Source organism: Pecten maximus, chromosome 16 (genome assembly GCF_902652985.1).
Source record: "Pecten maximus chromosome 16, xPecMax1.1, whole genome shotgun sequence".
Classification (NCBI taxonomy): Eukaryota; Metazoa; Mollusca; class Bivalvia; order Pectinida; family Pectinidae; genus Pecten; species Pecten maximus.
The window spans coordinates 23,805,933-23,824,153 of record NC_047030.1 but is presented as its reverse complement, the minus strand read 5'-3'; the positions used below and the strand labels follow the sequence as shown (position 1 = coordinate 23,824,153).

The 18,221-nt window shown below is 35.5% G+C and overlaps 1 protein-coding gene and 1 long non-coding RNA gene across 2 annotated transcripts; one reads left to right on the top strand and one right to left on the bottom strand.

Moving 5' to 3' along the window:
* The first annotated feature begins 269 nt into the window (after positions 1 to 269).
* LOC117314734 lies at positions 270 to 6,442 on the top strand. The gene is made up of 4 exons (XR_004529576.1): positions 270 to 325; positions 3,894 to 4,133; positions 4,444 to 5,955; positions 6,287 to 6,442. It is a non-coding gene; the product is annotated as an uncharacterized LOC117314734 (long non-coding RNA).
* LOC117314733 (putative sodium-dependent excitatory amino acid transporter glt-6) lies at positions 1,132 to 15,029 on the bottom strand. The gene is made up of 11 exons (XM_033868822.1): positions 14,820 to 15,029; positions 10,641 to 10,715; positions 9,500 to 9,622; positions 8,100 to 8,193; positions 7,836 to 7,878; positions 7,158 to 7,275; positions 6,244 to 6,370; positions 5,711 to 5,941; positions 4,575 to 4,769; positions 3,980 to 4,114; positions 1,132 to 3,154 (listed from the first exon to the last, which is right to left on the bottom strand). Exons 1-11 carry the CDS (start codon positions 14,971 to 14,973, stop codon positions 3,016 to 3,018), a joined length of 1,434 nt encoding a protein of 477 aa, XP_033724713.1. The 5' UTR covers positions 14,974 to 15,029; the 3' UTR covers positions 1,132 to 3,015.
* Between the last annotated feature and the right edge of the window lie 3,192 nt (positions 15,030 to 18,221).

The following is an 18,221-nucleotide window of genomic DNA, read 5'->3' as shown; positions in this document are numbered from 1 at the left end:
GAATTTTTTTTGACGAATTAATTACCCACAGTTATCAACGACAGATTTAAACAATTTATCAAGTTACTTCTGTTCAACTTCACCACAGTAGTTAGTTTATTAGCTTGTAAATATCATCACTGCTGATTTGCTCTTTAGTTGACCCTTAATATCTGGAAGTACCTTAAGTGACAGTATAAACGTATATTGTGGTTTTCAGATGGGAAGGTGTCTTCCGGTGAATCTGATAACCCACGATAAAAGGCCATATCCCTTTATACTTAAACCTTGTGAGTACGTGTTATGAATTAGCGTTAGTTTGTGTATTGGTTCATAATAACATAAGGTAGGTATTGTTTACTGATAACCATACTGGGATAAGTTAATGTTATATGGATGAGTTATATCCCCTTTACTGTTGTATTATATAACTGATACATTTTGTACTTGTATTACATGATATGCTACTTAAGACGCCGTCGGAGAGAATATGTATATATTCTTTGCGTGTAATTCGATCCAATCAACACATACAATTTGTTGACATGAAAGTAAGTTACTGACGCCATATCGCAATGACGGTTTATTATGGTTGTCTAGTAAAAAAAAAAAAAGAAAAAAAAGAAAAACAGGCTCGGGGTAAGCGGAACTGAAAAGTTCAGCTTATTTTGTGATGCAAATCAATGACATTTAATTTTTACCATTTTTTGCTCATTGGTTATTTATTGTTCTTAGAAAACAAAATATTCCCTTTCCAGTGTATATGGTCTTTTCTAGAGTTCTATGAAGATGTGTATGTATTTTTAAAAGAAAAGGGATACCACTATGACCACAATGTTTTTGAGATCCTTCAAATACAGCGCTATCTCCGTTTTCCCATTTGTATTTGTTTCGTTTCGTTACAACATGCTTTAATAATATGTGGTAAAAATCGTCATCAATATGTTAAAAGGATTTGGTCACCAGGGAATGGCGAATCCATCTATATGAAAATCATTTCGTAAGTTTGGTTTATTTCGTCTGTTCTGGAAGTAAGCGTATTATCAAATATTTTTGTTCTGCTTATGTTATTAATATAAACACAAATACTTAACTGATTTTATTTTCGTTTGTAAGCTTTAACATTACAATCAATGTTAAAAGATAAAAAAAATATAATTCATTCAAATATCTGTGAAATTAACTTTACAACTTAAAATAAAAAGCAACAGTGTATGTTCTTATTTAAAATTTGTATTTATAAAATTCACATTCATAACGTTATGCTTTACATTGTATAACAAAACGTCCCCATTCGCCCATCCATCCATCCATCCATCCATCCATCCATCCATCCATCCATCCATCCAATACATGCATCCATCCACATCCATCCGTCCATCCATACATACATACAGACATATGAATATCCTAAATCGGACATGAAACGAACATTTTCCCTCTAAAATGTTTTAGGTTTATGCAATGGAATATTCTCAATTAAGAAATGTCTCTAAGTCAAGGACCCTTAATGAAACAAGAACGATGGGTTTTCTATGGGTTATACGATGTCATCACCATTTAGACAACCCAAACAGGATCTTCACAAAAATCAATGTATGTAAAAACAATATATCAATATTTATAAAACTACATATGTATGTATATATATATATATAAACCCGTTCGTGCAGTCTTCAGAGCTTCAAACAATGTCAATAAGCATAAAATAAACCTACCTTGATACAAAATGTTTGTTAGATAAATGCTGTTTATCTTTTTTGAAAAAAAATGACATATTATTTGGGATGCAAATTATCTGCTTTTTTATATGTGCTTTCAAAATAAATTATAAATTGATATTATACATTGTTTCGAATTCTGTCAGACGGATCGGAGTATTTTGATGCAATCAATGAGCAATGTTTTATTCATAAATTCAAGGTAAAAGTAAGAAATTCCAACGGGATCTTGGATCCCACCATGGAATGACCTTTATTGGATCTATGAAAGAGTGATCTTTTCTCTACCTTTCTCTTCCTCCTTTTAATCAGTTGAAAACAAAATGAACCTTCATACGAAATTTGACAAAGATCAATCAAGAACTCAACGAGAAATAAATGTGATACATAATGTATCTTCAAATAACACAAGAGGAACTTACATATACAATTGAAGATCCATAAGAAACGGCGATTACAAACTTAAAATATAAAAAAGCCGGCTAACGGCCATCCTGTTTTTCAGTCTCAAAATAAATGTGAATTTTGAGAAAGATCCCTGAAGAACATTCTGAGGTATAACGATAACAATCTTCTAATTTTGATTGGCGATAATATTTATAAAACTACATCATTTTTCTGTAAAAACAAACATTGCATTTATAAATGAAACAAAATGTTTTAATTAAAAAAACCCTGTAAGTATTGTCATGGTTGATCCAGAAAAAAAACTGTCTATTGATTCCCGTAATATATGATCATCAAATATGGGCCATATCAGAGAAACCACGGATTGCCATGGTTTATAATCATCAAATGTGGGCAATATCAGAGAAACCACGGATTGCCGTGATTTATAATCATCAAATGTAGGCAATATCAGAGAAACTTTCCACGGATTCCCGTAATTTATAATCATCAAATGTGGGCAATATCAGAGAAACTATCCACGGATTCTCGTGATTTATAACCATCAAACAACGGCAATATCAGATAAACTATCTACGGATTCTCGTGATTTATAATCATCAAACATCGGCAATATCAGATAAACTATCCACGGATTCTCGTGATTTATAATCAACAAATGTTGGCAATATCAGATAAACTATCTACGGATTCTCGTGATTTATAATCATCAAACTATCGAGCAATATCAGATAAAACTATCCACGGATTCCCGTGATTTATAATCATCAAATGTGGGCAATATCAGAGAAACTATCCACGGATTCTCGTGATTTATAACCATCAAACATCGGCAAAATCAGATAAACTATCCACGGATTCCCGTAATTTATTGTCATCAATATGTATTTCGATAGACTGATTGATATTAGGGAATGTCTTTGTCAAACTTTCGAAACACATCATTATCACCAGGAAGAGACGGCAGATATTTCCCACATAGATCCTGTGTCAGTATTGCTGCAAATGCTTGGAACATCAAATTCACGATGGTTCGTATACGGTCTCTGTAAAAGTAAAATAAATATCGTTACGTTTGAAAACCAGTAAAAACACTGAGATTGTGATAGTAAGATTTTCTATAAACTGATACTGATATATAACAGCTGACGGAGGACATACGAGGGGTGCACACGTGCATTACTGTAAATCAGCTTATTTTTGCGGGGACTTAAATCCGCGTTTTCATGCCTTACGCGGCGATTTATTGTCGCCATTTACAGTCATAGAAAACATACTGTATCTGTGATTTATACTTTTTCGCGGCGATTAATTTTCGCGAATTCGAAACACCTGTCAAATACGCGAAAATTAAACGCGCTCGAAAATAAATCTATTTTCAATATATGTGGTTGATGTGGCACATATTCTATCAGGACCCCTTTATTTGCTCGTTCTCTAAGATTTGATATATATTTGTATTGAGTCTGTATTTTATAATTTTGTAGAATTTAGTTTGTGTATTTTTGTGTACATTCAAGCCATCGTATAGTGACGATTATATCATATTTTCTTTTGGATAATACTAATAAAAGTCGAGGACCGTTCTTGATGAGTTGCTTAACATTTGGTATGCTCAACACTCCTTTCATATTTCGTGAGAAACAATTTTGTTCCAGCAGAACGAACACTTGACTATCCGCCATATGTTTGTGTGTGTAAAAGCTATATGGATACACAGATTTTCATCACGCTCTAACGGAATATTAATAAACATCAAATGTATCTTTTTGTTTCCAATTGCAGCGTATGGATGCATGTCACTGGGAAATTGTCTAAAACATCGTATATCATAAGGGTAAGGACCATAGGCGATAATAAATAATACTCACAAAAGCCAGTCGAATGTGTAAAGCAGAGTGACTGCCTCGGTCGGTATATTGAGAGCTGCCACAACAATGATTACCCCCATCAGTGCAGAGGAGGGAACGGGAGGCATTCCAGTAGATGTTATTGTTGTTAAAAGACTTCAAACGAAACGGAAAGGTTTGTAATATGTGATATCGAAACGTAGAAAAACCATTCAGTAAAGCTTTGATCTATATTACGTATATAGGGTAACCTTTTATCTGACTGTATCTTACATAGCATTCATAACATATATAGAATACATAGCATACAGCATACAAAGAATATAATAGCTTAAAGAGAGAGAGAGAGAGAGAGAGAGAGAGAGAGAGAGAGAGAGAGAGAGAGAGAGAGAGAGAGAGAGGGAGAGAGAGAGAGGGAGAGAGAGAGAGGCTCCATCAACAAATTAACGTATGGTAAAACTATTATTCTTTGACGTTTATTGTAGAAGATGCATAGCCAAAAATGCATTCATATCCGAAACATGATGACGACATACAGGATAAGAGATTGCCGACCAGGAAGAGAATGAACCATTAATCAAATCCGTTGATGTCGTCACACACAATCAATGCTTACCATATGAGCATGACCGTAGGTGCGTTAAGAGTGGTCCCTAGCATCTGGCAGACAAAGATGGACGACACGGCGATGTAGAAGGCAGTGCCCGATCGGCTTAGCGTCATTACAAATGGCATAACAAATCGTGATACCCTCTTGTCTACAGCATGTTCGGTCTCTAGAATAGTCATCACAGCAGGCATAGTGATCGGTCTGGAACAGAAATATCACATAAAACATTGAATAAAATGTCACAGAAAACGTCATACGAAACGGCACGCATACCAACCCAGAAAACACTGCAAAACGTTACGCTCAATAAACCATACCAGTCATACAAAACGGCACACGAAAAGTCACACAAAATAATATACAAAACACCACACTAAAAGTCACACAAAATAATACACAAAACAAAACACACAATATCACACAAAACAATACACACAATATCACACAAAACAATACACACAATACCACACAAAACGTCACACAAAACAATACACACAATTCCACACAAAACAATACACACAATACCACACAAAACAATACACACAATACCACACAAAACAATACACACAATACCACACAAAACAATATACAGAAAGTCATAAAAACAAAACAAAACGCCACACGATATTACACACTAGACGTCAATCGAAACGTCACGCAAAAAGGTCGCACAAAACATCACACACAACAATACACAAAACAACGCAAACCTCAAACAAAACATCTAAAAGAAAGATACCAACACATTGGGTGATCACATGATATAGAGTTGATAGCCGGGAACATGGATGTTCTATGATATCGCACATGCCGAGCAGGCTACAGGCAAAGTTTGTTACATTGTCTAGCACGATCTACTGTACATTTTTACATAAACTTGGTTTTACTGAGCCTTATACATACAAATAGCGTTTATTAATCTCAGACGGGTGTTTGCAATATTCTGAAGACGCGATTTTTAAATCCGTGATCCCTATCACGTACATACGTCATGAGCCCGTACAGCTCTTTAAGACACATCATATGAATGAGGTTTTGAAACTAAACCATACACGAATATATATATCCCTACATTTAAATATATATTGATATACATACTTTTCATTAGATATACAGAAGTATACTATTAGAAAGATACATACGAATTTGCTGTTGCAAATGCCATCAGGATCGGCTGGGAAAGAGACAACAGAAAGGTAAACGGATTTGCCCTCCGTAAAAGGAGGTAGCTGATGGGTATTATCAGACCACATACAGTCATTCCTGTTGTAGCCGCTAAGATGAACATGCCTAACTTCTGGAAGTCTTCTGATATGTTGTCAGCAGCGCATATGGTCTTAGCGATTAGACTTGCCACTCCAATGGGCGTCAACCTAGGAAAAACAAAGTACATCGTTTTATATCTAGCACATACAAAGAAGGATACACATACAAAATAAAAAAGTTTCTAATGCGTTGTGTAATATAAATTCTTTTTGCAAAATAGACGTTTAATGCGTTTATTTTTAAGTTGTTTTCAGTGAGTGTTTAACTTATGTAACTGTAAGAATGAACTAAAGCTAGAAGTAAGAGTATTTATTGACCTTTTGAAAATACTCAATTTCAACAACAATATATTCATTTTTCATTCTCATTTCATTATATGATAGGTTTGGCACCAAAGCAAACACATTACCACATGATCCATCTCAGAACCTGCATTATGATTTCACTTGCAGCATCAACGAAAGCTTTGAAGGGTTTACCGACGTCACGAAGGACGCCAGAAGCTATCCCAAACAAAGTGCATACCACCACCAATCCTGATAAAATCGAATAAAAAATATCTTAAATTGACTGGAATTAATAGATTGAATATTTATTCATTAACTACAGAAGGTCTTGTGTTATTTTGAATGCACATTTTTTTGTTGTTGCTTGGAATGATTTATTTAAATGTATCAATTATGGTGTAATGTGCCTCCCTTTCTATATTTTAACACTGGCTTAGGACCTTTTTGATTTCCTTATCCCTGTATCCACCCTAGCATCACTAACGAATCCTAGAAGGACAGGTACATGTACAGGTGTACGCCCAATAGTGCATCCGGTCCCGGGGGAGTCACACCTTCAGTTTACACAACCTTAAATCTCCATTTGCAAAATTATGCTCCAGACCAAATTTCATTAAACTCACTTAGTCTTTCTGGACTAGTAGGGATTTCAATGATTTCCCGTTATTGAGCCCTGTCTCTCCGGCCCCAACGGTGACACACCCTCCGTTTATACTACATTATATCTTCTTTGCCTAATAAGGATCCAGACCAAATTTTATCAAAGTTCATTCGGGCGTTCAGGAGTAGTAGCGATGTAAAAGATATGATGACAGGGGACGGACGGACCGTTTATTCGGACCAAGTGAGCTAATAATTAAAGTCATATGTAAAAGTACAACTGTGTATTCAACTGTGTGTCTTTTCTACCATTACTTTGTAAGAAAAAACAAAAGATCTGTGCCAGGAATAAAAAAAAAAAAAAAAAAATAAAAAAATAAATGCCGTATTAGAGCTGTGGAGTTTATATAAAAATTAATAAATTCGTCATGTTTACCTAAGATATTTGGACTTCTGACCGTTGTCAGGCGTCGTATCCTTGTGTCATTAAGAGAAGTTCGGTTAACTGTTATCTGTGATTGAACAGATATCTCTACACTGTAAGTTGTCTGCGTCTGAAATGTGGATGTCAGATATCGGAAAGGGGTGTTTATCCTTGTGAAAGGCATTTCAAGGTTATAGTTACACAATAAATTTGACATAAACAAAAAAATGAATCAAAACACATATATTAAATTAATCAAATGATATTCATATCGACTTCAGTTTAGACTAATGTGGACATACACGTTTTTCACCTTAAAACTGTGAAATTAACTAAAATGTGTTTAGTTGTGATTATACATATCACTTAGTACTTACATAATTGTCTAAGGTATAAGATATTACATAAACACTTCAATCTGATTAAAATATATCTCATCAATACGCTTAGCGTAAGCGTATTGAAGAGATGTATTTCAATCAGATTGTAAACACTTATGGGAAACTATCGGTTCTTTATCAGTAAAGAATGATATATTAAGTCGATATGCCATTCATTATCAGCATTTTTTACTAATCATTAAAAATAATCCTAGGGTATATTTATATTGGAAGGGGAGTAACTACAGTTAAACGAGATAAGTATAGATACATATAACACGTTTGGGCTCTGTTATAGTGTTGGACCTACCTGTAGAAACGTGGCCTCAATGAGATTGTCTGGAAAGAAATTCCTGAAAGAATGAGATGAAACCAACATAAATTATAAACATATAATGATACCTTCATCCTCTTTCTTGGTGTTATTAATAATTAAAAAGGTTTAATAGGAGTTAAACAATAACAAAACTTACACCAAGAATGATATTTATTCATATGAATTAATGATAGTTCAACATACAGCGTATTGAATAAGTGTCAAAGAGAAACACTCAGTAATGCATGTGAGCGTTACCGTAACAGGTCGGCCAAAATATCACTAGTGTCCATGGAGGAAGTGAGATTGGATAGATGTTCCACTTCTATGGATCTTCCCTTGACTGCATAGCCTAGATTTGAAAAGGTTGGAACATAATCTCCAAATGAGTCGCGCTAAGCCTACTTACAATTTATAAAACGTATGGCAGACGCGTGACAAAGAGAGAAGAATGCAAAGTTGGAAGCAACTCTGTGCGTCATGACTTGTCTTTACTCAATACCACGAAAGAAATGTTTTAAAAGAAGCTAAATAGGGAAATGAAATGCTTTGCTTGATTACTAGTTTATGTTATAGTGATAGTATGCGCAAGCGTAACTTATTAACAAATAAATAACTGGTGTCTGAATTGCGGGTTATAGTTCTCAGAACCCTTTCCAAGTATTAATATGCGTGGATTCAAGTATTTCTCGTTAATGAGACATGAGACATCTCTACTCGCTAGTCCCAGTGCTAGGTTTTCTGTCTCATCTGATCTATCTTGAACGTTTACGTGACATTTTGCTTAAAGTAACGTCATAATCAAAATGACGTCCTTTTAAATTGCCTGTCGCGTAAACCAAAAGGGAGGTAATTTGGTCGAAAATATAAACCCTTTCGAAAATAGAAATGGTTTATACGCACTAAATGCAGTTTTATGCACACATTTAAGGAGAAACCTTCACCAAACAACATTTCATTGCCGTCCAAACCTCGAATGAGACTTTGTTACAGATTGCCAGCTCTCGACTGAGAAAAATCAATATAAATGCCCACAGGTAACATAAACCATTAGTATGTGTCTATATAATTTTTACAAACATTTAAGTATTCGTTTGATTGATTTTTCTGGGAAAACGTTAGAGGCGATCACGTTCACATCGCTAGAGGTGTTGAAGTATATGATAGAAAACTAGATAAAGGAGATAAAACATTGAACACATATGTTGTACTTCTACATGAGAGAAAATCAGTTTTAACCGTAAGGCAGATACATTCATTATAATGATTTTATAGCTACAGAACGTTCGGAGTCATTTATTGTATTTGTGTCTGACTGTGAACGGGTTAACCACCAAATAGGGATTAACAGGTTCTGTCAACATCCATATTTATACCCCCCCCCCCCCCCCCCCCCCTCCCCCCGATATACTACACTTGCACATTTACTGAATATATATACGAAGTGCACGGGTTCGTGATTAGAATTAACGATTGTCATTTTCCGCATACGAAACCTCGTGCTAAGTTTTTAAGGATAGCTGTGTTTACGTCATGTTTGAATGATTCATTTTAGCCTTACCCGAAATAAAAGAGAATATATTTGAAAATGTAGTCACGTTTGGTTTGTGTTGTACTCGAATTACTTACCTGCCTGCTACAATGTTATAAACACTTACCTGGTCCTATTACTATACCGAATACACAGCCAAGGACAGTGGGTATGAAATTACTAATGAGGGTGTACACAACGCATACAGCACTGATCCGACCGTTAGATTTGGGGTCCATCGAGGATGTTACTGTAAAAAGGAAATAATGTAGCTTACTCAAGCGTAAAAAGTAACGATAAAACAAAGACAATAAAGACGTGCAGAGATTTAAACATTTATTTTGATATATAGAGGATATTGAATGGTTTCCCGTTTAATATATTTCACGAGTATGACAGAATATCGATATTTTTACGAGTGCGAAGCACGAGTGAAAAATATCGAAATATTCTGTCATACGATTAATTTAAAGGATTAACAATTTCGCTAATTGGTCCCGCACCTCCAGTCCCATGGTAGCCACACCCTCCATTTATCCAACGCTTGATCTCTTTTGCCAAATAATGATCCAGACCAAATTTCATCAGAATCCATTCAGGCTTTCAGGACTAGTAGCAATCTAAAGGATTTAACTTAATTTCCCCATTTGAGCCCCGTCCCTTCGGCCCCAGGAGAGTCACACACCCTCCGTTTATACAAAGAAATATTGATGGACGACGGACGCTGCACCATGGCATAAAATAACTTGCTGCCTCGGTCATTTCTCTGATGAAGGTGGCAGTGTACATACCGTACTATTCATCGAAACGTCACGTTTAAAAATTCAATGGTTGTGTAACAAAATCCTTCTTCATAAGACAGAAGACAAAATACACGCATTTCTACAGATGAGTTGAAATAAGTCACAGGTGTAGTCTAGGTTAAAAATTGGGGGAAAATAAAGAAAACAAACAGTGATTTACAATACACCTACAGAGCTGACACATGTTATGCCGATAACTGTGATAGCAAAGTGTAATTATGTGCGATAGAATCTATCACCCTGTAATATATACAGATGTTTTCTTTCATCTACACAATGACCCGTTATTGTACATGTACCTATATAAACGGAAATATACAACCTAATACATATAATACGTTAACATAAATATGCAAATCATCTTATAATTATTCATAATACATGTAACCATTGCTATGTATTATATACGTATGTACATATTTATTGATTTTTAGAGCAGAAAGTCAAAAGGAAGTCCAGACTTACCAGAAATAATAGCTGTTATAATAAGCGGAACTATCATCATCTTCAGAATACGTAGGTAGAGTTCACCAACCATGCCTAGATTTAAAAGAGAAAGAGGAGGTACAATATATTTAATGATGAATAATAAGGTATTCTTCTCAGATAACGAGATCCCAGCTCAGGCTCAGTCGGTTAGAGTTTGGTTTGGTTGTTTAATTTAACGCCCTATTAACAGCCAGGGTCATTTAAGGACGTGCCAGGTTTTGGAGGTGGAGGAAAGCCGGAGTACCCGGAGAAAAACCACCGGCCCATGGTCAGTACCAGGTAACTGCCCCACGTAGGTCTCGAACTCGCAACCCAGAGGTGGAGGGCTAGTAATAAAGTGTCGGAACACTTTAACCACTCAGCCACCGCGGTTAGAGCACCGGCCACGTAACCTTAGGTGAAGATCCGAGGTGCATGTTTCGACTCATACCCGCGTCGGATTGTGTTTCTCGGGAAGCTTAGAAATTAACTGGTCTCTGCTGTCGTGGTTATGTCCTTGGATAGCACACTTTACCCTAATTGCTCTGGATGGCATGCGACGGGTCTCTGTGTGTTGTTCAGTGAGGTAGTCACCAACTACTACAAGGAAACACCACCTCAAAATGACCCTTGCTGTTCACGGGGCGATAAACCCAGCAAACAAATAAATAACCAAGCTCAGATTGCTGTTTAGAGTGATGTGTGCAATATGGTGTGAATGACCATTTTGTCCCCGTTTTTTTCCACCTCGGCTGATTATTGCAGTGTATGTAATGGTGGAATATCGTGCCTGTTCATGTCTACTATATCAAAAACCCGAGATGAAGTCGAGTGTTAAACTGACAAAAGCCATGTTTAATGCATGTCATGGAATATTATCATCCGTTGAAGGCGAGACGAGCTAAGTAGCCTTTGTGTAGTATGTAATACAAACACACCTTTTTAACTCATGAATATTTGGTTTTCCATAGTGGAACAGAGCTAATATCTTTATTTAAGATATGAATTGTTAATGCAGGTGCGAGAATGCCGATCGTTCATAATGGTACTAAACATAATGACGTTAGGAGACAAAATTAATATATATAACAATGGTACCTATAAAAACGATGAAAGGAATAATACGTCACACGCGACACACATCCCTTGTGATGACTTGAACGAAAGCCGATACTTTCATATTTAGTGCTCTTGTGTACAGCGTTACACGTCACGTGTGATTCAAATTTAACTACTTTTGCTCGTGAAAGAGGTTTGCAAATTATTTTGTTTAGTTTATTTTATTTAAAGTCCTATTAACAGCCAGGGTCATTTAAGGATGTGCCAAGTCTTAGAGGTGGAGGAAAGCCGGAGTACCCGGAGAAAAACCACCGGCCTACGGCCAGTTCTTGGCAACTGCCTCACGTAGGTTTCGAACTCGCAAACAAGAGGTGGAGGTCTAGTGATAAAGTGTCGGAACACCTTAACCACTCGGCCACCGCGGGTTCCAAATGAAAGTGTGCTGTTGTTATACAAGGCAGTTATTTACAGAAAGCTGTTGACAGCAAATAAAAATAGTCAAATGTGTACCACGAAAACAAGCTAACCCGGTAAAACTTTAACAGCAGAAGTAGGCCAGTGTATAAACGAATCGATAGTCCACCAACTAAAAAGGACTCTGCATTGACTCGTTTGGCTGACTAATTTTACGAATGGTTATGGTATGATATCATAACCATTTGTAAACTTACCATAACCATTCGTAAAATTAGTCAGACAGAAGAATCAACGCAGAGTCCTTTTCAGGTGGTTGGCGTGACCCAACAGTTTATAGCATCATGCCAAAAAGTTGAGTGGTGAAAGTATACAAGGAAAGTTGGGGATTAATCTGTAATGATCGTTACTTTGGGCTTCGATAGATCACTATTGATTTACAGTGCTGTGTGATAAGAGACTGATTTTTAATTTGTTTATTTATTCAGACATTTCCGGTGTAAGTTCTTTTTTGGCCTTACCAACGAAATTGACGTTTACAGTTCTGTAGATGTTCTAGGTTGTTTTGTAGCGCTAGATCATGTGCTGTAACACTGTAACACAGTGCCTGCCACCAATATATGTGTTAATTGGCCTTTTATTCATTTTCTTTGTGATTCTCCATCTTTGGCAGATGCACTTAACCTGTGATTCCAGTACAGAATTGCACATAGATACAGAAACATAAATGACTGTTCAGAGGATGAATACTCATTTTCTGATTGAATGTAATATTTGTAACGAAATTAGGTCCTGTTTATATAAAGAGACTAGCAGAATTTATTGTGATTTTGCACGATTTAAGACAAATTAATGTTTTAATTATTTCTTATAAAGTACAAATACCGATGGCAAAAGCACTTGTATAGTATGGACAGATTACGTAGCAATTTGCACGAATAACTAATTTACGCGTGTTTTATGTTTAATAGTAAGCCAGTTTCATCTGAGTATCTCAAAGTGATTTTTACATAAATGATATATTTTTATATCATGGATCAATCTGAAACTGTTACTTAACGTGGAAGTACGATTACTATTTTATTTAGTAAGTAATGTTCATTGTTGTTTTTAGTTAAATTGTGTTCATATTAATTTGTCATTTGTAAGAATATAACTGGGGTGGCATAGAACAGACCTTCATTGGAGAGACCTCCCAACCCAAGGGAAATTGATATGAACCAGATTGAAGAGCTCTGATAATTATTATGTCATAGTAAACATGCATTGATAACTATCTTTTTATCGTTAAGCTTTAATGTAATGGAGCAAGGGAGCATGCTAGGTAGGGGCTATCCCAAACACCTGCTCTTAGGCCTGTGTCCTTTTCAACATAGTATACACTGTCTTAAAGATATTGAATAATCTCCTTTACTTATTTCATATACACGTCTTTTACAGAAATGCAATTTTGAAAGTCAAATACACGACTTTGTATCTTATTGTTTTGTATTTGTATTGTACTATATTGTATTCTATTGTATAATATCATATTCCATTGTATTGTATTCTATTGAATAATACCATATTATATTGTATTGTGTTCTATTGATAATATCATATTGTATTGTATTCTATTGCACAATACATTATTTTGTATTGTATTCTATTGTATAATACATTATATTGCATTGTATTCTATTGGATAATATCATATTCTGTTATATTGTATTATTTTGTATAATGCATTAGATTGTATTGTATTCTATTGTATAAAACATTATATTGTATTGTGTTTTATTGATAATATCATATTCTATTGTATTCTATTGTATTATACATTATTTTGTATTCTATCTAAGGATTAAATTGTCTTTTTGGTGTCTATGGTCGATATAGATGCCAGAGCTTTGCAAACAAACGTCATATTGCGCGCTAGCTATATTGTACAATACATTATATTGTATTCTATTGTATAATATCATATTCTATTGTATTGTATTCTATTGTACAATACATTATATTGCATTGTATTATATTGTATAATACATTATAATTATATTGCATTGTATTCTATTGTATAATACATTATATTGTATTGTATTCTATTGTATAATATATTCCATTTTATTGTCTTCTATTGCATAATGCATTTGATTGTATTGTATTCTATTGTATAATACATTACATTATATTTTATTCTATTTAATAATATCATATTCTATTGTATTCTATTGTATAATACATTATATTGTATTCTATTGTATAATAATACATTATATTGTATTCTATTGTATAATAATACATTATATTGTATTCTATTGTATAATACATTATATTGCATTCAATTGCATAATACATTGTATTGTATTGTATTCTATTGTATAATACATCATATTGCATTCTATTGTAAAATATCTAATTATATCGTATTTTATTTACAATACATAATATTTTATATATTATTCTATTGTATTTTTGTATTGTATTCTATCTATTATAATACATTATATTGTATTGCATTCTATCAAATTGTCATTATTAGGACACAATTTTCATTGTTTTTCATTTGTTGATATTAGATAATTTTTCATACCGTGGGTACAATTTTAATCAGTTTTCAAACAGAATAGTGTACATGCTACAAGCGTTAATTCTTTAGATGATGAGAGATTGACAATTGACATAAAGTAAACAAATACGCCAACGTTCTGATACACCTACCTATCCACATAACAGCTGAGTCGGTAAATTGATAGTGTCTTGTACCGAATCCAATCGACATTCCAACGGTGACCCCGATCAGGGTTAGTATCACAAGGCCATTAGCCCTCAATATCATCCCACATCGGGAACGGCCTTTCTCTCGGTTGTCCATCGTGTAACTTAACGCATATTCTCTCTATATATATGCCGATAGCAGAATGCTAAGGAATATAGTGGACATGCGCACACTGATACACACTTGGGCACATATCTAACATGTGGAAAATAGTCTGCACACACGCAACACAAGCACAGTAGAGCGCATATGTACAGTGATCAATCGGATATATGTGTGTTTCGTAACACACTTAATGCACAAGTGTAGGAGTGGATCGATACAAAAAGGCCGCCTTTGTGTGTCGGCCTCAAACCAGCTGTTCCCGTGCTTGGGTCTCGTACAATTCTCTAAGATACATGTAGTAGTTGTAGCTGTGAGAACTCGTACCGGGGTTTCCATTTCACATGAGATGGGAAAATAATACACCAACCATTATCAGCCATACCAGCAAAAAGCCATTCTGCTAGAATCGCAGTGAACCTTAGCAAAATGTAAAGCCACAGCGTAACACATCCTATAAGACATTGCGAGTCAGTCAATATAGACATAACTTATTCAACACTACAAGGTGTTGTTATAGTGTATGCAAGATAAAACAATTGCAAAATAAATTATATACTAGCTTATAATAATCACTCTTGTTCGTCCTGATGGAGGCACCCGGTAAAATCCACGTGGTCAGGCAGTTGACCCCATAACTTTACACGTCCGATCGGGGAATCAACGCCGAGATGAAAGGCAAGTGTGTAATTCTCCCTGAATCTTAAGTATGTGACAGTGTTGGGTAGTATGTGACAGTATGGGGTAGTATGTGACAGTATAGGGTAGTATGTGACAGTATGGGGTAGTATATGACAGTATGGGGTAGTATATGACAGTATGGGGTAGTATATGACAGTATGGGATAGTATATGACAGTATGGGATAGTATATGACAGTATGGGGTAGTATATTACAGTATGGGGTAGTATATGACATTATGGGATAGTATATGACAGTATGGGGTAGTATATGACAGTATGGGGTAGTATATGACAGTATGGGGTAGTATATGACAGTATGGGGTAGTATGTGCCAGTATAGGGTAGTATATTACAGTATGGGGTAGTATATGACATTATGGGATAGTATATGACAGTATAGGGTAGTATATGACAGTATGGGGTAGTATATGACAGTATGTGGTAGTATATGACAGTATGGGGTAGTATATGACAGTATGGGGTAGTATATGATAGTATGGGGTAGTATGTGATAGTATGAGGTAGTATATGACAGTATAGGGTAGTATATGACAGTATGGGGTAGTATATGACAGTATATGGTAGTATGTGACAGTATGGGGTAGTATGTGACAGTATGGGGTAGTATGTGACAGTATAGGGTAGTATATGACAGTATGGGGTAGTATGTGATAGTATGAGGTAGTATATGACAGTATGGGGTAGTATGTGACAGTGTTGGGTAGTATGTGACAGTATGGGGTAGTATGTGACAGTATAGGGTAGTATATGACAGTATGGGGTAGTATATGACAGTATGGGATAGTATATGACAGTATGGGGTAGTATATGACAGTATAGGGTAGTATATGACAGTATGGGGTAATATATGACAGTATGGGGTAGTATATGACAGTATGGGGTAGTATATGACAGTATGGGGTAGTGTGTGACAGTATGTTGTAGTATGTGACAGTGTTGGGTAGTATGTGACAGTATGGTGTAGTATGTGACAGTATGTGGTAGTATATGATAGTATGGGGTAGTATGTGACAGTATGGGGTAGTATATGACAGTATGTTGTAGTATATGACAGTATGGGGTAGTATATGACAGTATGGGGTAGTATATGACAGTATGGGGTAGTATGTGACAGAATGGGGTGGTATATGACAGTATAGTGTAGTATATGACAGTATAGGGTAGTATATGACAGTATGGGGTAGTATATGACAGTATGGGGTAGTATATGACAGTATGGGGTAGTATATGACAGTATGGGGTAGTATATGATAGTATGGGGTAGTATATGATAGTATGGGGTAGTGTATGACAGTATAGGGTAGTATATGACAGTATGGGGGAGTATGTGACAGTATGGGGTAGTGTATGACAGTATGGGGTAGTATATGACAGTATGGGGTAGTATATAACAGTATGTTGTAGTATGTGACAGTATGGGGTAATATATGACAGTGTTGGGTAGTATGTGACAGTATGTGGCAGTATGTGACAGTGTTGGGTAGTGTGTGACAGTATGGTGTAGGATATGACAGTGTTGGGTAGTATGTGACAGTATGGGGTAGTATATGACTGTGTGGGGTAGTATATGGCAGTATAGGGTATTATATGACAGTATGGGGCAGTATTTGACAGTGTTGCGTAGTGTGTGACAGTATGTGGCAGTATGTGACAGTGTTGGGTAGTATGTGACAGTATGTGGCAGTATGTGACAGTGTTGGGTAGTGTGTGACAGTATGGTGTAGGATATGACAGTGTTGCGTAGTGTGTGACAGTATGTGGCAGTATGTGACAGTGTTTGGTAGTGTGTGACAGTATGGGGTAGTATATGACTGTGTGGGGTAGTATATGACAGTATGGGGTAGTGTGTGACAGTATGGTGTATTATGTGACAGTATGGGGTAGTATATGACAATATAGGGTAGTATATGACAGTATGTGGTAGTATGAGACAGTGTTGGGTAGTGTGTGAGACTAAGGGATAATATGAAAAGAAAAAACGTGATTATTAACACAGACGACCATGTTCACATCTTTGATCGCAGTGGAATTTGCCACTCCGCCATTAAATGACATTCCTTCCATAGAGGCGTTGCTACATTGTTGCTACCAAGCTATAGGTAATGGAAGACATGATTAATGTAGATTTTTACTTTGCGTCTAAACTTTAAACCATGCACTATTTTGAAGCATCCTTTGAAAATGTCAATTACTACTAAGATTCATAAATAAACAAGTGACATTTAAACCTTTAATGATCACTGCAAAATTGGAATTTTTAAATACTTTCCTATCAGAAGGTTTCACATACATTTACTTCCCACTCTCTAACCGTAATACTGTTTGCCCCATTAAATGGTTTACCTAACATATCATTTCATATTCCAAGTTCGACCTTGATGTGTTATGCGACTGGGGCTATGCGTAGTTATTTTTTGCCTTCCAAAGTTTCCTGTGCATAATCTCCAAAGCCTCATCAATCTTTTATCTGTCGCGTATTTCCTCAATACGACCTTGCACTTCACAATAGTTACAAGAATTCTCCAATAACCATTCCCC

What these genes read in the sequence shown, in the direction of transcription:
- LOC117314733 (XM_033868822.1), bottom strand. Translation starts at nt 14,973, where the DNA reads ATGGACAACCGAGAGAAAGGCCGTTCCCGATGTGGGATGATATTGAGG. An exon ending in CAGAAGTCCAAATATCTTAG is followed by an intron (nt 6,371 to 7,157) that starts GTAAACATGACG and finishes CGATTTTATCAG; the next exon opens with GATTGGTGGTGGTATGCACT. An exon ending in TACACATTCGACTGGCTTTT is followed by an intron (nt 3,155 to 3,979) that starts GTGAGTATTATT and finishes TTACTTTTACAG; the next exon opens with AGACCGTATACGAACCATCG.